Genomic DNA, 24,786 nt, shown 5'->3' with positions numbered 1-24,786 from the left:
AATATGAGCATGTAAGTGATGGTTATGCTTCCAATCCAGGCATGCAAGATACCTTTCTATGTATATATATCTTTTCAAGTTTGTTTCTTTTTTTTATACTTTCTAGTATATGGCACATCTGCTCCTTTGTTGAAATTTGCTGTATGTTTAAATTTTATTTTGCTGTTATAAAATGAATTGTTTTCTTAAAAAATAAATAAATAAATATAAACTATCAATTCTCTGCTCAAAATTCTGTGATTGATTTTAGCTCAGTAGACATAGAGACCACCAGCCTATGCAAGTGGACCTCCCCCTGTCTTTCTGATCACCTTCTCACACAGACCCCTACTCTGTATGCTCAATCACCATTTCACTGCACACATGCTGTTCTTTGAATGAGCCAAGGCTTTTCATGTGTCTGCCCCAAAGACTTTCCTATCTTCCCCCTCTTACATGCATGGCTAGCTCATTTGTTTAATTAAAAGGATTTTGAGCGAGGGGTTCTTTCTCTATCTCTATTTCTCCTCCTTCCTTTCCTTATTCTTTCCTTCCTTCTTTTGCAGTGAGAACTTTCTAAAACTATCTAAATTCTAGCCTCCTCAGTAAATGGCTGATATAGGAACATATTCAGTCTAAATGTGTTTTTTTCTCTTCCCTAAATCAGCACGAAGAATATTATCTTTATAACAATTCCTATAAGGGGTAGATAGGAGAGGAGAAATGTTGGGATATCAGGCTATTTTCCCCTCTCGCCTTGTCCAGCATTTGTTTGATGCTGGAACTACCTTCCTCCCATAAGTACTATCCTTCTAGACATTTTACTCTCCTAGCTGTCAGCTAGTCCCTGAAACAACTTTTCCTGTCCAGTCCTTTCTCAAGCCTATCGAGGGTGCAGACTGGGTGCCTCAACACTCCTTGCTGATTCCCTCCACTTTACCCATACCTCTTATCTAGTTTCTTCAAAAGCTCTAGATAAATGTACCACTACTTTGTTTTAGGGATCCTGATCACTACAATAGTGTATTTTAAAGATCAAAGAAAACTTAGATGTTTCAATGGCACTCATTAGGGCTCTAAATTTTTCTATAGGCTTTTGGTAAGTATTTCAACTAAATTCCATGGACAAACTGACATACAAAAAGCATATATAAATAAATGAGTTTAGAAAAAAATAAAAACAAAGAAGGAAACGTGTATGAGAAACAAAAGGTATATAAATAGTAAGGTTAAAATTAAAATAATATAGTAGGATATTCAAAGTGCATTACTAATTACAGATGTTTAATTAGTATTTAGGGAGGTAAAGGGAATTTTTAAGATTTTTTAAATTTGAAAAATTCATGTCCTGTTTATAAAATAAATAGTTTACACAAAAACTTGGAGAACATTGTAGATAGAAAAATATAAACATGGTAAATAATACTCCCACAAAACCTTAAATACTTAAAGAGAAGACATGCATTAAAAATATCTCTACATAGGGTGGCAAAGATTGCTTAGGGTTAAAGGACTTGTCTGCAAAGCCAAAAGACCCAGGTTTGATTCCTCAGGACCCATATAAGCCAAATATACAAGGTGGTGCATGCACCTGGAGCTCGTTTGCAGCAGCTGGGGGCCTGGTGCCCTCCTTCCCTCCCTCCCCCCCCCCTCTCTCTTTCTCTTCCTCTTTCCCTCTCCCGCTTTCTCTTTCTCTTTCAAGTAAATAAAAAATTTAAAAATTCCAAAGTAATGATAAAGGTTGATTCATTGAGAAGTTAGTTACAAGTTTATAGTATTTCTATACAAAACAATGGAGACAAAAATGTGTTTCAAAATTTATAATTTTTCTAGGTTTAAAAAAGATATATCAGCATAAACCTTGTATAACACTTCTAATAGTACATAATCAAACATCAGTATTCACATTCAATTAGATGAATAATGATCATAAAAATTATATAATTCAAGTTATAAACACATACATGTTCAAATTATCCAACTGTATAAATATAAGAAACAAATGCTTGTCATATCTAGTTTAAGAATAATGAAGTGGGCTCATAGAATAGTGACAACACTACCAGCCTTGTTGGTTTTGTATTGTGATGCTAAGACAACACAAGTAATGAATATCAAGTATAATAACATCAATGTTTATTTTTTTCAGTCTTCTTTGTTCTTGCTATATTATTGAATTTTGGCATAAGGATGACACTTGATATTATATTAATGACATGAAAATCCTCAGTTTTAACCAGAAAATTCATTATCAGACATTAACCCTAGGCTAGATTTCTAGAAGTTCAAGCAACAACAGCCACACACAAGTACAAAAGGTATAGCCCACCAAACAATCAACTTGTGCTGAGTTTCCAGTGCTCAGATTCCCCACAGCAATTCTCAGCTCCATCTGCAGCCATAAACTTATCACCAATAGATAGTCTCTAGGACTATCTGACGAATGCAAAACTGTTTCATCCATAATGTAAATTTGTTAGCCAGATGTTTTATCAGGAAATTCATGAAAGAAACTTCAGGATATTTCATCACTACCACATATTGTCAAATAATTTCTACTGTGATATCCTCTGTGGTAGTTTAAATGTATGTCCCACATACACTCAGGTTTTTTTTTTGTTTTTTTTTTATTATTAAGCTTGTAACTTGGGTCCCCAGCTGCTTGGCTGCAGGAGGTGTCACTTGGGGCAGACCCTGGGGACTAGCCAAACTGTATGTTTGAGGATGGATCTGATTCTAGCCCAAAGGTGTGGAGAGAGCTGCGTGAATTCTGGTGGGTGTGTACTTATTATTTTCTGGTGTTTGCTGACTGGTGGTGGTTTCTCTGTCTCTCAGCTTGGACCTTTGAAAGGGATCCAGCTTCTTCTGCCATTAATGGAACTTCCCTATATCTCTAAGCTGAAATAAATTCCTTCCTCCCCTAAACTATGTCTGGTTTGGATTTTCATCTCAGCATCCTGGAACTGTCTATGACATTTCCTCAATTTCTCTGACCCACACTGAATTCTTCTCTTAAATAGTCGGCTTGTTTCATGACTGACAGTTATAAGATGTATGCTCACTAGTTTTTTGTTAAATTGACTCTTTCAACATACTTCCATTTGAGCCAGTGAAATGTTTACTTTTAAATTTTTCTGTGATTTTTACTCACAATAATTTTAAAATAACCTATGCATTTTGAATTTCTATTTCTTTATATTTCATACAGTAGTTGTAATTTCAACCAATATATTCTCTTGTTACATACCTCAACCATACCATGAAGATTCTTTAGTAAGCTGCAATTCTCCTGCTCTATATAAAAATTGTTTCCCTGTATGCTACCTATTCTTACCCATGGGAGTATTGACTAACTTTTAAATATGTTTATGGAGCAATTGTATTAAATAAATTGTAATTTGAGCTGGAGAGATGGCTTAGCAGTTAAGGCACTTGCTTACAAAGCCTAAGGACCCATGTTTGACTCTTCAGTCCCAGTAAGCCAGACACACAAGGTGGCCTAAGCACAAAAGTCATACACGCACACAAGATGACACACATGTCTGGGGTTCTATTACAGTGGCTGGAGGCCCTGGCATGCCAATTATTTCTCTCTCTCTCTCTCTGTCTGTCTCTCTCTCTCTCTCTCTGTCTCTCTCTCTCTCTCTCCCTTCCTCTCACTCTCTTGCATAAAAACAATGACTGGTCTGTTGTGCTTTGCTCAAAAAAATTGTAATTTTTCTAAAAATGTGAAAATATACAGAAATATCAGAAGCATATATGTTGATAGGAGAGATGAGTCATATTGGTGGCTAACGTCCAATCAGGTCAGTTTTATTTACAAATGCGTATTTATTTCAAAATGTTGAAAAAATAACTTAGAAATTTCCAGATATTGTTATTTTAGAGAGGTAGACAAGGATTGAGTAGCTATATAACATATGCAGATAGTGAAATAGTATAAAATGTGTTTGAGCAAATGCATACACATAAGAAAATAATGTCAAAATATGCACAATAAAGTACATATTCAGATAAATATTTATTGGAAAATGACAATGTATTTATCTCAATGATTGATAATCTGAATAAATAAAATTCAACTAATAAACTCTTTAAAAACAATTTAAAGCATGGTATGCTAGAGTATATAAAATATGTATCTAGGGCTGGAGAGATGGCTTAGTGGTTAAGGCACTTGCTTACAAGCCAAAGGATCCCAGTTCGATTCCCCAGGACCCATGTAAGCCAGATGCACAAGGGGGCACATGTATATGGAGTTCATTTGCAGTGACTAGAGGCCCTGGTATGCTCACTCTTCCCCCGCCCCCCCCGTCTCTCTCTCTCTCTCTCTCTCTCTCCCTCATTGGTGGAATTAGGTTTCAGAATGAAAATACCCAGGAACTATATTGCCTGTCTCTAAACATCATTGAATTTTACAAAGTATTCCTTATTCTCTCTTTTAAGCCCATAATTATCTATATTGGAATCATATTTGTCTTGCGTTGAACTCTTTATCTGAATATTCATTTGCAGCTCAGTCTCTACAAATAGCTGGGCTTCCTAGAAGTCTCTTTATGGATGTGTTCCAGCACTGCTGCACTGTATGTTGGGCTGTGAAGGGTGCTTATCCCCCAAGGCCACTTGTTTTCAGCGGAGCAATGATACTATTCCCACAGTACTGTAGTGTAGTTTTAGAGGTCACTTGAATTCCAAGCTTCATCTAAATTGGCTATATTTTCTAGGGCTTTTTTGTTTGTTTGTTTTTCGTTTTGCAAGGTAGGGTATCACTCTAGTCCAGGCTGACCTGGAATTCTCTTTGTAGTCTCAGGATGGCCTTGAACTCATGGTGATCCTCCCACCTCTGCCTCCTGAGTGCTGGGATTAAAGACATGCACCACCACATCCAGCTTCTAAAGCTTTTTATACAACTGATATTTGAAGGAAAGGAGGGAGCAAGGCAAAGGAACAGGCTAAGCAAAATGAGAGTTAGATGCAAGTGTAAATACCACTGTCCCAGCGGAGGAACAAAAAAAACATAGTGAAAACCACTATGCAAATGTACCACAGAGAGTTTCGAAGTATAGTATTATTCTGTGAACGTTCTGGAAATGGTGGTAAATTTTTTTAAATTTTGTTTATTTTTTTATTTATTTGAGAGAAACAGACAGAGAGAGATAAATAGGCAAAGAGAGAAAGACAGAATGGATGCACCAGGGTCTCTAGCCACTGCAAATGAATTCCAGAGGCATGCATGTTATGCATCTGGCTTACATGGGTTCTGAGGAATCAAGCCTCAAACAGAGGTCTTTAGGCTTCACAGGCAAGCACCTAACCACTAAGCCATCTCTCCCACCAGAAAAAGTTTTAGTCAAACCTCCACTCTGCTCATGTGTATAAGCATTAGACAAATAGACTTAAACTTATTATATGACTCAGTTCATGGCTTATGTTTATTTTTCAATGAGTAAATTCTCGTCTATTGCAAGAATGACTGATTTTGCCCCATCTCTATTCTCCATTATTATTTTTCTTGACATTTTCAACAACCATTCTAATTTAAAAAGTACTTGCCTTTTTATTTTCTTTCACAAGGACAATTGACACTTTATTTTTATCTATATTTGAGTGGTTTAAGTGATATTGTTGGGTTGAAGAGATGGCTCAGTGGTTAAGATGTTTGCCTACAAAACCTGATGACCCAGGTTCAATTCCCAAGTACCCATGTAATGCCAGACACACAAAGGGCCACATATATTTAGAGTTTGTTTGTAGCACCTAGAGGCCCAGAAGTGTCCAGTTTCTCTATCTGTTTCTCTCCTCTCTATCTCTCTCTGCTTGCAAATAAATAAATAAAAATAAAAAAGTGACAAAAAGGCTTTAAAAAATAGATGTTGGGCTGGAGAGATGGCTTAGTGGTTAAGTACTTACCTGTGAAGCCTAAGGACCCCTGTTTGAGACTCAATTCCCCAAGACCCATGTTATCCAGATGTATAAGGATCACATACATCTGGAGTTCCTTTGCAGTGGCTGGAGGTCCTGACACACCCATTTTCTCTCTTTCTCTTTCTCTTTCTCTTTCTCTTTCTCTTTCTCTTTCTCTTTCTCTTCCCCCCCCCCTCTCTCTCTCTCTCCCTGTTTCTCTCTGTCACTCTCAAATAAATAAATAATTTTTTAAAAAAATGTTGAGGCACAGCAGTCTGGAGTGAGTAGGCAGGATCCATTTCTCGACTCCTATCACCTCCCTAGTCTGGGTTTCTTGCACAGACAATGTGTGGGTGGGCATGGGGGTCTGGAGTGAGTAGGTTGGACCCATTTCTGGGCTTCTACTACCTCCCTGTTCAGAGTTCCTTGTGCAGACAATGAACGGGTGGACATGGCAGTCTAGAGTGACTATGCTAGACCCCTTCATCTGGGTTCCTCCCTCCTCCCCAGTCTGAATTGTCTGCACTGGTCTGTGTCTTGGAGAACACAGCATGAACTAGGCCATATCCCTGTTCCCTTGCTCATCCTAGTCTCCTGGTCCTGGAAGGTCCCATTGTGTCTTGCTCAGGGAGGTCTGGCCCCTGTGAGAGCTGTGTAGTCAAGCCTTTTGCTCTGGTATCCTGTCTTGCCACTAGGTACCAACATCCCTGTTCACTTGAGTAAGAGAGTGAATGGGCCAAAGGACAAAAACTTGCTTCCTCCTCAATAAAATAAAGTGTCTACCTAAAATGGGTAGACAACAATGCAAAACAGCCAACAAAAGTCAGAAAACAGAGATCTCCACCAAGGTTGCCTAGTCCTACCACAGAAGCTTCCAATGAAATCATAGGAAATTAACAGAAATTTATTCCCAAAATGAAAACACAACAACCAATGAGACCCAGATTTTTAAAAAAGGTCACTGAATTTGAAGCAAATTATCAAAGAACCAATAATCATATCAATGAAATTGAACAGAATCATCTCCTAGAGGATTCAGCCTTTGGAAGTAGGTTTAACTTGATTGAAGAAAACATTAGAACCCTCCAAAGAGATATGAATAAATTGAAGGTAACTCAAGAAATGGAAGACCTCAACATCCAGTTGATTAAGCTTAATGAAGACTTGATCAAATGCAAGAATGAATTACAGGAAGCATCAAGAAAATCAGAACTCGAATTGAAATTGTACCTCAAAAAAAGAGATGGACACAATACAAAATAACACAACAGAAAACAAAAATCAAATAGAAATTATAAAAACCTCTCTAGAACCCCTCACCAACAGGGTCTTAACTCACCCATCAAAAAACACAGTTTATCAGGAGGGATCAAAACCTGGACCCTTGTATCTGCTGTCTTCAAGAAACCCACCTCACCACTAAAGATAGACACCTCCTCAGTGTGAAAGGTTGGAAAATGCTATTCAAATCAAATGGAAATAAAAAACAAGTGGGGGTTGCTGTATTAATATCTGATAAAAATAGACTTCAAACCAAATGTAATCAAAAAGGACAAAGAAGGCCACTTCTTACTCACCAAGGGAATGATCTAACATGAGCACATCATAATCATAATTATATATGCACCAAACACAGGGACACCAAGTTTATAAAACAAAATATACTTGACAATGAAACAGATATAAACGCCAACAACATCATAGCTGGAGAATTCAATACCCCACTATCATCAATAGATAGATCATCCAAACAGAAAATGAATAGGGAAAAACAGAGCTCAACAACATCACAGATCAACTAGACCTAACAGATATCTATAGGACTTTTCAACCTAACTCTACAGAATACATATTCTTCTCAGAAGCCCACAGAACCTTCTCCAAAATTGACCACATATTAGGCCATAAAGCATGCCTTCATAAAGGCAGGAAAATTGAAGTAACTTCATGCATCATGTCAGATCACAATGGTTTAAAGCTAGAAATTAACAACAAGAGACACATCAAGAACTCTGCCAACTCCTGGAGACTAAACAACACACTTTTAGCAATGAATGGGTCGGGGAAGAAAGCAAAAAGAAATTTTAAAATTCCTAGGATTGAATGATCATGAAAACACAACCTACCAAACCTTATGGGACTCAATGAAGGCAGTCCCAAGGGGAAAATTCATCACCCTAAATGCCTTCATTACAACAACAGAGAGATCACAAATTAATAACCTGACTGTCCACCAAAGGGACTGGAAAAATAAGAAGAATCCAACCCATATGGCTCCAGATGGAAAGAAATAATCAAGATTAGAGCAGAAATTAATGAATTGAAAACTTAAAAAAAAAAACAATTTAAAAAATCAATGACACAGAACTGGAGTGCAGTTGAATGCAGCCAAGTGGACACTTTTTTTTTTAAATAAACCTTTTTTTCATAGTCATACACTGCAGTTTTATTATTTTTAATTTAATTTATTAGTTTTCTTTTCAGCAAATACAGGCAGTTTGATACATTGTTTAGGCTCATCCATGACCTACCAACTCCCAATGGCCCCTCTTTGTTGATGTAAATGGGTCATGCACTATGGAGTTAGCCCACAGTTATTGGTACTATAAATGTTTCTGCATATCATGACCCAACATGTGACTCTGACATTCTTTCCGCCCACTCTTTTACAAAATTTCCCTGAGCCACGTTGGGTTCATTTTTGGTCTGCTTCAGGGCTGAGGTGTTGGGGGCCTCTGAGGCTCTGGCTCTCTGATTTGGTAGGAGTTGTTTTTTCTCTGTATTGGTCTCCTTCCCCTTTGTGCTGGTATCTGGTTCATCAGGAAAACAACATCCTTGCTTGTTTTGCCAATTCTCCTTAGTTTCAGTCAGGCCCCTTTTGAGGTATGATGGGGCAGCTCTCTCCTTAGGATCAGCATTTATTTGAAAAAGAGAAGCAGATTCTCCAACAGAGAGTAAGTTAGCAGCCAGAAAATTGAGATATCACTTACTTTTTTGATAGAGAGTTTAATAGGTGTAGGCCGTCTTGTACACCATGATTGATGGTGGCTTGATATTGGAGAGTGGGCCTATGTTTGGATATGGTTCTGACTTGTTTCCCAGCTCCAGCTATGGGTCTCATATCACTGAGGGGATCAGTTAGCCAAATCAAGAGCAGTTGGTTTCCCACCATGGCTGTGTGCCACTATTGCACTTGTGTGGGCATCACAACAGGTTATTTGTTGCTAAATAGGTTAGACCATGAGTTGCTTGGACAGATATTGGTCATTTTCCCCAGTCACCCATGTATCACCTTCTGGCACTAGACATGCTGTCTGGGGACTGACTTTCTCCTGGCTTCCAGCCATGCTGTTCCATTTTACGTGTCAGCTGCATATGTTGTCTTCAGCAATAGGGTCTTTCCACTGACCTTTGGTGGGTCATCTGACAGAAGTCTGTCATTCTTTTAGGAAACCTTGTAGGTTTCTCTGATCAAAAGCTCATTGTGGATGATAGCCCCATGCTTGTAGTGGGGGTTACAGGTCAGTGCCAACTAAGAAATTGAGGAAAAAAATAACTAATATACAAGAGTTAGAGAGGAGAGAGTGGGGGAGAGGGAGGAAGGGAAGATAGTGAACTTACCCAATCACAGAAAAAAAATTGACACATAGTCTCACTCATCTACAACACCTAACCTGAATCTACCCAAGATACCTTACATACCCAGCAAGCACCTCATGGATTAGACACTAGGATGGATGGAGAGGGAAGGGAGGGCATCAAAGGGGTGGGAAACACTAATCTTGACCCAAATGGCAATGGTACCATAAAATTCTACTTCCTAAAAGACAAATCAAATGGCTGAACTTTCACTAGACCCTTACAGGAAACACCTGAACCACAAGACACTGGAGAGGGTAGGATCAAGTGAACACTTTTAAATGACTTCAGCTTCAGTGCTTTGTACAATTTCCTTTCTGATTTTAATTTTCAGTTGTGCTTTGAGGTCATGCAATAAACCAGTCTTCAACAACAACAACAAAATCAATGAAACAAAGAGCTGGTTCTTTGAAAAAATCAACAAGATGGACAAACCCCTGGCCAAACTGATCATGCAAAAAAAGATGAGTCTGAAATTAACAAAATCAGAAATGAAAAAGGAAAGATCACAATAGACATCAATGAAATTGGAAGAATCATCAGGGCATACTTCCAAAACCTCTACTCCACAAAATTAAATAATCTAGAAGAAATGGATGAATTCCTAGACACATGCCACCTACCAAAACTAAACTCAGAACAGATTAATCTCCTAACCAAAAAAGTCCAGGACTGGATGGCTTCTCAGCTGAATTCTATTAAACCTTCATGGAAAAACTGAAACCAATTTTCTTCAAACTATTCTTCATAATTGGAGACCATGGAATCCCCCTTGACTCCTTTTATCATCCTAATACCAAAACCAGACTGAGATAAAACAAGGAAAGAAAATTACAGGCCTATATCCCTAATGAACTTAGATGCAAAGATCCTGAGCAAAATCCTTGCCAACTGAACTCAGCAACACATCAAAAGTATTATCCACCATGATCAAGTAGATTTCATCCCAGGGACTCTGGGATGGTTTAACATATGGAAATCAGTCAATATAATACAGTACATAAATAAACTGAACCATAAGAACCATATGACCATCTCAGTTGATGCAGAGATGAGACAGTAAATACATATCTCATCTCTTTCAAGGAAAACAAAGACCAAGAAAGAAATTGTTGTCTGCTGAATGCAGTTCTCTTGATATCTGACTGAAGTTAAGACCTTTGAAACACATTGTCTTAAAAAAAAAAAAAAGAAAAAGAAATAAAGTGTTCTTATTTTTCTCTTTCTTGCCACATAAATTGATCCTGAATAAATGGATTGTGATTAATTACACTTCTTTTATTATAATTACATATGCATTATAGTTATTAAAGTGATAAATGAGAATCAGCTCACCCTTTGCATAATAGGAATACAAAATATAATGGAAAGAAGAGAAACTAACAGTGCTGACTACATTACCTGGTATGATAGAACACTAAGCTGCTCTATAAGCAGGTGGTTCTCCAGGACAAGAAAACAATTGAATCTTTAATACAGCAAAGTACTGGACAGGTTAGTCTTCTCTAGGGAAACCTCAGATAAGGGAAGTGATAGACAATCCTGCTCTACACTAAAATCTACATTAGTATGGTAACTTGATGTTTGCTGGCATAAAGGATCTCTCATGAATAACACATGCCCAGATATATCCATCTTCAACTGTCTATGAAGACCACACTCCCAAAGCATTCTGCTGAGGTTAAACAGAATTGAAGTACTCTCTAACTTTCAGCCTGGGATACAATGAAACTACAGAAAAATAAAATATCAGAGATCAAACTCAGTAGATTCTGACTGGTGATGTGGTATTAAAGACTCAGAACACTCTTCATAGAGAAATTTCCTTCTCTAGCTGCCAACACAGCCTTCAGTTGACTGACCTAAAGGGGTCACCTTTTCTCTAGAGATCGTCCTTGCCAATGTCGGGGCTCTTTCTTCATTGGACTAGTCAATGACTGATACAGTGGTGGCTGTAAAGAGATGGTGGCTGTAAAGAGAGGTCATCTCAGTTCTACGTGGGCCATCTCTGAAATGCCTTTCTAGCTTCAGGACTCCCACAGACTAGCAAGTATCTGCCTCAAAGCTCAACTTCTTTTCCCTTGCTTTCTCCTAAAAGCTGTTCCTTATTTAATATTCTTCATGTTACTTGTAAAATGCAGATTTAAATAGATTATCCTATGAGCAATTCCAATCTGAAGAATAGCCCTGATTTACATGCTTTAAAAAATGTTATGTTAAAACACAGTAAATTAATTGTTGAGCTAAAATACATTTTTATTCTTACATATACTGAATAAGTAAGAATATTTTTTGTTTGTTTGTTTTAAGAGTTAGGGTACTCACTATAGCCTAGGTTGTCTTGGAATTCACTATGTAGTCTCAAGGTGGCCTCAAACTCATGGCGATCCACCTACCTCTGCCTCCAAAGTCCTGGGATTAAAGGAGTGCACCACCATGCCTGGCTAAGAGTAAACTTTTATTCTTATATATGCTGGCTATGGAAAAGACAGAATAAATGTCTTTTAAATAAAGTAGTTGAAAGAAAGCGTTATCTTTTTGACAGTCTAAAAACAGTTTATGGAATTTCTCACTTAAAAAGTGTAGGAAATAAACTTTTTTCTTGATAATATTAGTAACACAAAGTAATTCACAGATTTTCCCAAATATATACTGCATGCAGACTTTTCATGAAATGGAACTCAAATTTTTGTTTAGCAATTTCAGGGCCTCCTAGAGCCACATTTAATGTTTGGAACCTAATACATGTTCAATAAGAATAAAGCAAAGAAATTTCAAAACATAAAACCTCCAATAGATTAGAATAAAACATTAACAATACAAATAAAAACTAAAAACAACAAAAAATAAGATAAAATAGTTATGAAATAAACAGTATATCTAATAAGATGTCTAGATGATGGTCAGTCTTTTTAATGTAGGAAAATTACAAATTCAAGCAAAAATAATATATCAATTTCCACTTCTTTTTTATCTCCCACACAATAAAAATATAAAATGAATTATAGTCTTTCTAATGTTGCAAAGATAAAAAAAATTACACATAAATTATTATAGGCCCTTGATAAAAATAATCTGGTGATAGCCATTAAAATGTTAATTACTGACCAGAGGCCCTTTACTGTTGTGCTCAGCTTAACTGAACTTTAGACAAAAATTTACTGCCTTTAGGCACCTGGTCTGTCTCTCATCCTCACTCTTATGAGGATCCAGAAGACTTAACCATCTTGAATGTGCTTATCCTCTTCTCAAATGTGAAGTATTCTGTCCAACATCCTCAGTAGAGATGGCTTAGTGCTCATAACTTCATAAATTCCTTTAGCCTGCTGTTATCATGAAAAATTTCCCTTTTTTAATTATGAGAGATAGTTTTGCTTGGAATAGTAGTTTGAGTTGCCAGCTGTGGCCTTTTGACACTTGAAATACATTATCTCAAGCTTTTTTGACTTTTAGAGTTTCCATTAGAAAAAAAATACCTGCTATTCTGACTTTATAAACATGTGACCTATGTTCTGTCTTGTACCTTTCAGATCCCTTTCTTAGTTATGTATATGTAGCATGCTGAGTACACTGCACCCACCCACTGGCGATCTATTAGAGATTGCTTTCCCCTAAAAGTCCCAGTGACCCCTTGAATCCTTGCCTCTCCTTGCCCAGAGCTGCTGCATGGTTAGGCTGACACCATCTTGACCAGAAGCCTCTGAGTACAATATAATGAAAAGAACTTTTTTTCTGGTCCTGTCTATTTGGAGTTCTAAATGCCTCATGGATGATTGCCTCTTTTCCTAGACTCTGGAAATTTTCTTCTATAATTCTATTGAAAAATATTTTCTATTCCTTTGTCCTGAAGTTCTTCTTCTTTTATTTCCAATATTCATAAATTTTGTTTTTTCATGCTGTCCTAAATATCATGTTCCACTTTTTTGGGGGGTGTGTGGCTTAACATTGACTTTGACTTTTCCAGTTCCCCTATTTTGTCTTTGAGCAATGATATTCTATCCTCCAAATGGTCCATACTACTAATGAAGCTTTCCACACAACTTTTATTTGACTTATTACATTTTTTTTTTTTTTTTGAGGCAGGATCTCACTTCAGCCCAGGCTGACGCAGAATTCACTCTGGAGTTCCAGGCTGACATCAAACTCACAGAAATTCTCCTATCTCTGCCTCCCAAGCACTATGATTAAAGGGATAGTTCAGCTACCTATTTATGTTATCTCAGAATTCGTTCAGGTATCAAAGTGTGTCCTCTTTGATATCTTTTAAATGTTTGTCTTTTCCTGAACTTCATTCAGGTGTCTATTCATATCCTCTGAATTCATTGTTAGTATGTGTTTTCTTGTATATTATTAAGACATTTATTCATGTCACTTTTGAAATATTTCTGTATGTTTATAAACATGTTTTTAAATTCTTTGTCTGGAATTCCCTCTAAACACCTTTGTGTGGGGGAGGTGCTTTACTGTGGGATTGGAAATGCTTGGAAGAGACATGTTTCCCTTTTTTTTTTTTTTTTTTTTTTCCTTGTTACTTATTTGGAGTTGTGACTTGTCCTGGAGATATTCCACTGGTCAAGTGATTCTGGAGCATCTCTGTTAAGTGAGTTTTGGACTAGTGTTCTCTTGCCTTAATTTGCCTTTGTTCAGGTTGTTGTTCAAAGTTCAGTTGTGGAAACAATTTGTGCTGATTTTTGGATAGTTTAGGTGAAGTGACCTCTGTTCAACTGGAGGATATGTACAGCCACTGATCTTGCAGGTTAGAGTAGGTGCATTTTACAGGCAATCCAGGTAGAGCAGAGGCATGCAAAACAGTCGGGATCACTAACCCTAACCTACCTACCCGATGGCAGCATCAGGCAGCTCAGGGAGGGGCACACACCTTCATCTTCAAGTTTTCTGTGAAGAGTAGAGGATTTTCCCCCTAATTTTGGTTAAACCCAATTTATCAATTTTTTTTATGGTCATGTGTCTCATCTAGGAAATATTTTCTTACCTTAAGGTAATTAAGATATTCCATGGTTCCTAATAGGTCGTTTATAACTTGAGATCACATCTATAGTCTGTTTCAAATTTCATTTCCAAAGACAATCATCCCTGTAATGCTCAAGATGATTTTCAGATTCTGTGACAGAGGACAGAATGACAATTGTCAGGAGAAGAGATTGTTTCTTCCCTGTGGTCACATGATGAGTCAGACTTCCCTTAGATCTCCATGGCCAGAACTGAGTCACGTTCTCATGTCTGGATGCAATGAAAGCAAGAAAAGTGATTATGCACTATATTTCACTTCTCTAATAGAAGGTAATCCAGAAAGAAGGAAATCCTGGGTTGGGAAAAATGGCAACAGGCCATACAGAGAACAGAGTATAGTAGTACATTTTCCAGAAGCATGAATATATATAAGTTCAGTTGTTAATACTCATGCTCAGATTTATAATCATTCACAATTTTACATGAGGCTCACTCTTCCTTAAGATTTTGATTATTATAGGTGGATTTTTCCAGTAAACTATTTCAACATAGTTAATAGAGTTTCTTCCTTTGTGAAAGTCATTTTAAGGAAAGACAAAGAGTTATTCTTCATACAAAATTTAAATACTTAGGCTGGAGAGAATTCTCAGTGGTTAAAGGCATTCAGTTGCAAAGCTTTCTGGTCCAGGTTCAATTCTAAAGTATGCTCATAAAGTCATATATACAAAGTGGCATATATATCTGGAGTTTGTTTGCAGTGGCAAGGTTCCCTGGTATGTGCCTATTCATTTCCTCTCTCTTTCTGTTTCTCTCTCTTTCTCTCTCTTCCCCTCTCTTTGTTTCTTTTTATCTCTCAAATAAATAAAAATGTTTTAAAAAGAATCTTACATGCTGATATGTAGAACTAGAGCAAAATAATCAGTATCAGTGCATATAAAATACATTATAAAAAGTGAAACAAAATGATTATCACCTATTTTAATATTATTACCAATAAGAGTAGTATGGTAGGCCTCTATCCAAATTAAAAACCCAAAGTTAAAACTCCTTTTTATGTTTATTATTCAAGGATATGTTCTGGTCAGGTCAATATCCATCAGAGACATCTCACTGAAAAATACACAACACTGCTAAGCAACAGAAAAAAAAAAAAATGATGCTCAAGACAGCCATTCCTTTGAAGCAATAGGTGACAACACAGCTGCCGCTAAGTGTCATTTACTGTGCACATAAAACCGAATTTAATGACTCTCAGCAGTTAAGTGTGCCTGTGCGCTTTACAGATGAAGACTTTAAAGAAATGTAAGGAAGGGGATAAAATGATATTAATGTTATGATCCCATTTTGCCTAGGAGGCCAAGAGGGCAGCCATCAGATAACGGTTACAGGTTTATGTGCTCTCAGTGTGACTGCTAATAAGTATTATGATCATTTTGTGTGTGGTGGGAAGTTGTCAAGTAGCATCTTCCTGACTATATAGAAATTATATACATGATAGATAGAGAGACAGAGAGAGAGAGAAAGGAGAAGAAATTAGGACACCACAATAAATACTACAAATGGCTAAACTTATTGATACAATAACGTTCTATAACAAATACCCCAAAACTCAATAATTTAACAACAAAAATAACCTTGATTTTAATCACACATAAAAATGAGCATGAAATGGACCATAGATCTAAAAGTATGATCTAAAGGCATAAATCATCTTTAAGAAATAATTGAATATTTTACCTTAAAATATTTCTTAGGTAAGACACAAGGACATAAAAGAAAATAACTGATAAACTGAACTTTATAAAAATTAGAAAAACCACTGGAGATGATGGCACATGCCTTTAATCCCAGCACCCTGGAGGCAGAGGTAGGAAGATCACCATGAGTTCCAGGCCACCGTGAAAGTACATAGTGAATTCCAGGTCAACATGGGCTGCAGTGAGATCCTACCTCAAAAAATCAAAAGAAAAAAATAGTAGAAAAACAATCTCCTCTCTTTGCAAGAGACTTGAAGACAATCCATACATTGAAAGGAAAAACATATAACTGATAACGAACTACTATTCAGAAGGCACAAATTAATTCACAAGAGTCAGTAATGAGAAAGCAAACAACCCAGTTCAGTAAGGAAAAGATTGTTTTCAGAAGCCAAACTGAAAAAAAGGTTTCCTATGATAATGATATGATTCAATTTTATGACTGTTGGGAAAAGTCAAAGCCAGAAGTGGAAAACAAATCAGTGGTTGCCAGGGATGGAGGGTATAAGAAGATTGTCTAGGCAGGAGCACAAGGGAATATTCTCTGGTGATGGAAACATTCGGAATTATATCATGATTTATAATCATGATTATGTGACTGCATACATTTCTCACATCACATCAAACTCTATACTTATTTAGAAGTTTAAATTTACTTACTTTAATGATATTCTACCACAGCAATCCTAAGGCAACTTAGTTACTTCCAATCATTTATTCTCATGGCTTTATGAGTCATCTGGGAAGTTTTACTTCAGGCTTCTATTACCTACTTCCTGAAGCTCATTCTCTTGTGGTCCATTGGATAACTGGGCAGGGAGATGGTGGGAGGGGCTTGTTCCTTCTCTCAAGGAAAGTATTTTGAAGTTTCCATATTCATAAGGTCTCTCAATAACTCACTGACTAGACTTGATCAGTTAAAGAATCAAACCAGTGAAAATGTAAACTTGCATAATGAAAGGGCTAATAGAAAAAAAGATTGAGAGCTTCTGGGTAAGATAGCAGCATATTAGCTACACCAAAGCAACCTAGAGAGGGAAATAAACAGAAACACAGCAAAAATACTCTTCTACTGAAAAGTGAAGGCGTGTTAGTTATTACCAACTACATCAGAGAAGCAGGAGAGACCAAGATCTTCCACAAAGGAGGAAACGGGCTAGAATCCCACGAAGGCACCCACATCACTGATCCTGAGAGGAGCACAAACAAGGTGAGGGGATTCTCCCTTCACATCAGCATCCTCACAAAGTAAAGAAACCTGAAGGAGAAGTTAGCAGAGACCAGCTGAGCAGCTGCTGAAGAAGAATACAAATTGACCAGCCAAGCAGCTCTGGTACAACTTCAGGTATCCTGCAAAGTCTCCCATCCCCCAAACGTCAGGGCTGTGAATGTCTGGAGAACTCATTCACACCCAGCCACATGGCACCAAGAGAGCAAGGTGGGAACTCAGCATTGATAATAGTGGAAGCCACCCCAAAAGGTAACAAGTCCTACTTATACAAACCCAGATACATAGGCCTGCACTGGAAGTGTTAATCTCTCTTTCCAAGTCAAGAAATGTTATGTATAACATTTGAATGATATATTCTTTGTTGGCTTTACCCTTCTCAAATAAGCTGTATTTTGGTGTTAACTATTGTTGCCTTTGATATTTCTTGACTTTTAGGGCCTCTATCTTTTTCTTCTGTCATTATTGGGGGCAGAGACTGACTGGATCCAGGCTGATTTGGAACCTGTTTCAGACTAGAAATCTCAACCTCCTAGTTGACAGAATTAAAAGGTTGGGGGCAATACATACCACTAGGGGCTTTGGTATTACTAGATCATCCATTTAGTCTAACCTCCACACTTGTATAAGTACTCTGTGCTGATTTGGATTGAATGTCTGTAGTACTCAATTAAATTTTTTTAAATTTTCCAGTAATTTGCTTCACCCAGTCTACTCCAATTCTTGAATAGAAGGCAAAATCAACACCTAGGGTCACATCTGCTGTTTCTCTTGGAGTATAAAAGCTACACCTGGCAATTTAAATTCCTACATTGAAGATATGTAAACTTGGGTTTACACAGCTAACTAGAAAACCCAAACATCAAATTAACTCGGGTTGCAAAAATCTCTACATTATAATACATGAAACACACACAAAAAATCAAGACAATAAAATCCCACCAAAAATTATAAATCCATCAGGAATGACCTAGAGTGAGACTGCTTTAGGTGAAATGCTCACAAAGCTTTCAAAAAACTAATTTTATATATGTTCAAAGAACTCAAAGAAGAAACCAAAGCAAACAAACAAGAAAAAAAAAGGACTCAAAGAAGAAAATAAACTCCTGAAGGAGAACACAGGAAACCAAATTAATGAAATAAGGTGACCATTATAAGATATAAGCAAGTAAATAGAAATAATGAAAAATACAAATCAGAAATACTAGAAATGAAAAACAGAGTAAGTCAAATAGAAAACTCTGTAGAAAGTTTCACCACTAAAATGTATCAAGAAGAGGAAAGAATATCTAAACTAGAAAATCAGGTGGCATATCTAATACAGTCCAACCAAGAGAAAGACAAACTAATAGAAAGGCATGACTGGACATTCCAGGACATTTGGGACACTATGAAGAGATCAAACATAAGAATTCAAGGCATAGTAGAAGGAGAAAAATTTCACTCCCAAGGCATAGCAGGTATTTTCAACAAAATCATAGAAGAAAACTTCCCCCAAGTAGGGAAAGTGATGCTAATACAGATACAGAAAGCCTATAGAATGCCGAACAGGCAAAATCAGGAAAGAATTTCTCACCATCATATTATAATTACACTGCAAAACACACAAACCAAAGAAAATATTGAAAGCAGTTATAGAGAAAAATCAAGTCACAAACAAAGCTTACCCATCAGGATAATAGCAGATTACTCAAAACAAACTTTAAAAACCAAAGAAAGACTTGGAATGATGTATTCCAAGTTCTTAGAGATAACAACTGTCAATCAATATTACTTTATCCTGCCAAACTACCCATCCAAATAGACTGAAAAATAAGGACATTCCACAACAAAAGCAGGCTAAAAGAATATATGATGACCAAACCATCTCTACAGAAAATACTTGAAAAGAGCCTCCATGCTGAAGAGAAAGAAAAGCACACATATAATGAACCTGATTTTAAAAAAAATCATATTCAAATACTACTTAATACAAGAGAGCAAAGGTAAAACTAGAAGAACTAGAAAATAAGAAAAAGGGCAAAAATAAATACATACCTTTCAATAATAACTCTTACTATCAACAGCCTCAATGCTCCCATCAAATGACATAAGCTTGCAGACTGAGTTAAAAAGCAGGATCCTTCAATTTAATGCCTCTAAGAAACTCACCTTTCCACAAAAGATGGGCCCTATCTTAGGGTAAAAGGTAGGAAAAAGGTGTTTCAAGAAAACGGGCCTAGGAAAGAAAAAAAAAACAAAAAACAGGTGTCACTATGCTAACATCTGACAGGGTAGACTTCAGGCCAACATTAGTTAAGAAAGATAAGAAAGGTCAATTTATATTGATTAAGGGCACACTCAACAGGAGAACATTACAATCCTAAACATATGTGCACCTAACATTGGGCTCCCAAATTCATCAAACAAACACTATTAGAACTAAGGTCACAGATAACGCCAAACACAATTGTAGTGGGTGACTTCAACATCTGACTCTCATCAATTGACAGGTCATCCCAGGAAAAAATAAGCAGAGATGCATCTGGATTAAATGATGTTCATAGAACAAGTGGACCTAATGGATATCTACAGAACATTTTATAGAAATGCTACAGAATACACATTATTTTTGGCAGCACATGGAACAGTCTCTAAAATATACCATATATTAGGACACAAAGCAAATCTTAACAAATACAGGAAAATTGAAATCCTTGTACTTTACCTGATCACAGTGGTATTAAACTAGAATTCAATAGCAAGAAAAGAAAAGCTATAGAGAATACACAAAATCATGGGAACAATACACTACTAAATGGTGAATGGGTCAATGAAGAAATCAAGAAGGAAGTCAAAAACGTCATAGAATCAAATGGTAATGACAACACAACATACCAAAATCTTTGGGACATAATGAAGGCAGTCCTAAGAGGGTATTTTATATCTTTAAGTGCTGATATTAAGAAATTAAAAAGGTCACAAGTAAACAACTTAATACTTCACCTTAAGGCCTTTGGTTAAGAAGAACAAGGCAAACCAAAAATCAGTAGATGAAGAAATAATAAACATTAGGGCAGAAATTAATGAAATAGAAACCACAAAAACAATACAAAGAATCAATGAAGTAAAGAGTTGGTTCTTTGAAAGGGTAAACAAAATTGATAAACCCTTAGTAAATCTGACTAGAAGAAAGAGCGAAGAGACAATTAATAAAATGAAAAATGAAAAAAGCACCATCACAACAGATACCAGAGAAATTAAAAAAACTCATAGGGACATACTACAAGAACATATACTCCACTAAGTTTGAAAATTTTAAAGAAATGGGTAATTTCATAGATAGATATGGGGAGGCAGCAGAGATTAGCTGAGGAGCTGCTGAAGGGGACACAGACAGGACCAACAGAACAGTTCCAGTACAACTCCAGGCTTCCTGCATTCTCCCATCACTGAACCAACAGCACTGTGACCCTGAAGAGAAGGCATTCAGCTCCCAGTAGCAGAGCATCCAGAAAAAGTGATCAAAACACCAGATTTGAGAGATGGGTGTGGTGGTGCGTGCTTTTAATCCCAGCACTAGGGAGGCAGAGGTAGGAGGATCGCTATGAGTTCGAGGCCACCCTGAGACTCCTTAGTGAATTCCAGGTCAGCCTGGGCCAGAGTGAGACCCTACCTCAAAAAACCGAAAGAAAAAAAGAAAAAACCACCAGATTCATAGCACAACACCAAGGGATTGAGGTGAGCACTAAACATTGGTAAGATCTGAAGCCACCCTAAAAGATAACGAGGCCAACTGACAATAAAGCAGGTACATAGGCCCCCACTGGAAGTGCTAATCTCTCCATGTCAAAGCAGAATAAGGGTTATGTATTTTTGGTTGGCTTTACCATTCTCAATTAAGCTGTATTTGGGGGTTGAATATTGTTGCCTTTGATGCTTTCAGATTCATAGGGCCTTTGCCTTTTTTTTCTGTCATTATTGGGGGCAAGGTCTGATTCAGACCCTGGCTTATCTGGAACCCATTTCAAAGCAGAAACTTCAACCTCCCAGCTGACAGGATTAAGGATGTAAAACAACACACATCCTTAGGGATTTGGGCTTTATTAGACTATCTGTTTGTTTCAATTCCAACAATTGCATTCTCTGTGCTGCTTTTGATTGAATGTGTATATTGCACAGTTGAATTTCAGAATTTGTCAGTAAATTGCTCCACCCAGCCCACTAGAATATTTAAACAAAAGGAAAACTCAACACCTAGGATTACTTCTGCAGTTCAATTGGAGTTCAAAAGCTACACTTGGCACCTTAAACCCCTAGTCTGAAGGTACATAAAGTTGGATTTCCAAGTCTAAAAGCATACAGATAATAATAAAACCCAAGCATCAAATCTACTTAGGATGCAAAAATAGCTACACTGTAAAGGACTCTAAAACTCTACCAACAAACTGTTAGAGCTGAGAAACACTTTTAACAATGTAGCAGGATACAAATTAAAGACAAAGGAATCAGTAGCTTTCCTATATACTAACAACAAACATGCATAGGATGCATATAAACATCTAAAACATATTCCTCATCCTTAGCCATTAGAGAAATGCAAATTAAAACTTTTTTGAGATTCCAACTTATTCCTCTCAAAACAGCTACCATCATGAAAACATATGACAATAAATGCTGGTGCGAATTTGAAGAAAATAAAAAAAGGATCCCTTCTTCACTGTTGGTGTGAATGCAATCTGGTACAGCCATTGTGGAAATCAGTGTGGAGGTTCCTGAGACAGCTAAAAATAGATTTACTATATGACCCAGCTATCCACTGCTAGGCATATATCCTAAGCACTCGTCTCACTACCTTAGAGATACTTGCTCAACCATGTTTATTGCTACTCTATTCATGATAGCTAGGAAACGGAAACAGCCTACATGTCCCTGATGAGTGGATAATGAAGATGTCACACATTTATACAACAGAGTTCCACTTGGTGGTAAACAAAACTGAAATTATGAAATTTTCAGGGAAATGGATGATTCTGGAAAGAATGATACTTAGTGAGGTAACTCAGGCCCAAAAATCCAAACATCTCATGTTCTCTCTCAAATATGGAGCCTATCTACAAATGATTGGACTTCTACATGAGTTGGAATAAAACTCAGTAGCAGAGGCCAGTAAGCCATAAAAGGCATATAAAGGGAATATAAAAGGAGGGGATACTTAATAGAATGGTATTGTTTACATGTAAGTAGAAGAACAGATTACTGGGTGTGAAAAGGCCTAAGTGAGGTCAGGGGAAGAGATGGAGTAAAGGAAATGTGGGGGGTGGCAAATCAAAATCTAACAGGGTATGAATAAGTCATATAGAAACCTACTTTTTTGGATAATGACACACCCAGAGGCCATAGATTGTTACTAGAAATTTTTCAGTTTCATGGATGGGATACCTTCCAGTGAGTTATTTCCCAGGGAGGTCACAGATGCATCCAGAACATTTCAGGCTATTGCTAAGGCTCTTGGTTTCCCACCAGAAATATATGGTATGACCCTATTGCTGAAGACTCCACAAACTTGGGCTGCAAGGTCACTGAAAATTCCTGCTGAAGCCAAACTGAAAACCTCCTCCATGCTTCCATGTAGACCAGCTGACAGAAAGCTAGGAAAAGCTATACTGCATCAGTTTCATGGGAAAGAGAGAAATTACCAGTGGAGATACTCGACAGTGGACACTGCAAGCCTTCAATATGGCCAGCCAGGCCAAATGATCCAACAGGTGCAATACTGCCATGTCTGTTATGGGGGAAACCATCCATTCTCTACTTGGACTGGAGACCCACTCCATGGGAGGGAATGCATGCCTGATACTGAAAACCTATGACAGGGGTAGTTATGAGCCCTAGGGGTATAACATCTGCTGGTGTCTGACTAAATGTATATACTATGCTCACCAACCTTCCAGGTAAGCAATTCTCTTAATATTCATACCCATATGTTAATGCTACTCTCACTTTTGGTTAGAGAACTCTTTTCAGATGGCAGTGACCTTGGGATGTCTCAGAAGGCACCATAGTGCTGAGAAGAAGTGACAGAGTAGTGCTCAGCACTGAAATAACTCTATCATACCTTCCAAGGCTCAGGGTCCATTACAGAACAGGTGGCAGAAAGAATGTAAGAGCCAAAGGAAGGGTAGGACTCCTTACAATGCACTCCTCCAGAAACAAAATGGCCTAGATATCCATGACCTCACAGTACCTGACACTACCTACACAAGACCATCGTAATAGGAGGTAATAGGAGATGACATCAAAAATAAAAGTGAGTAGCCAGGCGTGGTGGCACACACCTTTAATCCCAGCACTCAGGAGGCAGAGGAAGGAGGATTGCCATTAGTTCGAGGCCACCCTGAGACTCCATAGTGAATTCCAGGTCAGCCTGGGCTAGAGTGACACCCTACCTCAAAAAACCAAAAAATAAATAAATAAATAAATAAATAAATAAATAAATAAATAAAAAGTGAGACTGATTGATAGGGTGACGGTGTATGATGGAGAGTGGAATTGCAAAGAGGAAAGTGGGTGAAGGGACAGAATTACCATGAGTTAATTATGGATGTTGTAAATAAAAAAATAAATTAAAATAAAGAAAGGCTGGTAAAAGGAATAGTGGGAAATTGCAAATAAGAATTCAATCACTATACTCCCTAAGCCAAACTGGTTATGCACAATTCTAAGGAGGTTGTGATAAGAATTGATGAATTATGTCATCTGTATTAGGTGAAGGCAACATCTTGTTTCTCATGCCCACTAGTAAGTTAAAATAAAAGCAAATCTCAAACTAAATTTTAACACACACACAAACAAACATGCTGACATATATGTATTTAATTAACATTCCTTAAAAGGAAGAAAATAGTTTATCTAACCTCTGTTGTCAGGTTAATAAATGTCTATTTCACTTTTGTTCAGGTGCTGATGATATGAACATGAATGGTTTACTGGAAGCAGATTCAGTAATATTCCAGATGCAGGATTTTCTATCCTTGGAGATGACTGATAATTTTATGTCATCAGAAACCAGTGACCTCCATGTGAAGATGTAGGTGAAGGACTGAAAATCAATCCCCACTCACTTTGTCCAAGTGTGTAGGTTACTGGCTTAGTAGACTCATTGACTGCAACAGCAATCACACAATTAGTGGTAGTGAATCTGTGTAAAATGTTTAGGCTAATTTGCTTTTCTTTGTTATTGCTGACATCACCAATGAGATTCTATTTCACCATTCATTATGCTAGTTTACAAGTCACTAATTTCATCAATGTGAATCCTTATATCTA

The 24,786-nt window shown here is 37.1% G+C and overlaps 1 protein-coding gene across 1 annotated transcript in view; it reads left to right on the top strand.

Moving 5' to 3' along the window:
• Positions 1-24,551, top strand: part of LOC123460680 (zinc finger protein 39-like) — a 28,959-nt gene extending 4,408 nt beyond the window's left edge. The window contains exon 2 of the mRNA XM_045149148.1: positions 24,418-24,551. Coding sequence (XP_045005083.1) covers positions 24,418-24,551 — 134 coding nt within the window. The remainder of the gene's footprint in view (positions 1-24,417) is intronic.
• The last annotated feature ends 235 nt before the right edge of the window (positions 24,552-24,786 follow it).

Source organism: Jaculus jaculus, chromosome 5 (genome assembly GCF_020740685.1).
Source record: "Jaculus jaculus isolate mJacJac1 chromosome 5, mJacJac1.mat.Y.cur, whole genome shotgun sequence".
NCBI classification, from domain to species: domain Eukaryota; kingdom Metazoa; phylum Chordata; class Mammalia; order Rodentia; family Dipodidae; genus Jaculus; species Jaculus jaculus.
This window is presented reverse-complemented; position numbering and strand designations above follow the sequence as displayed.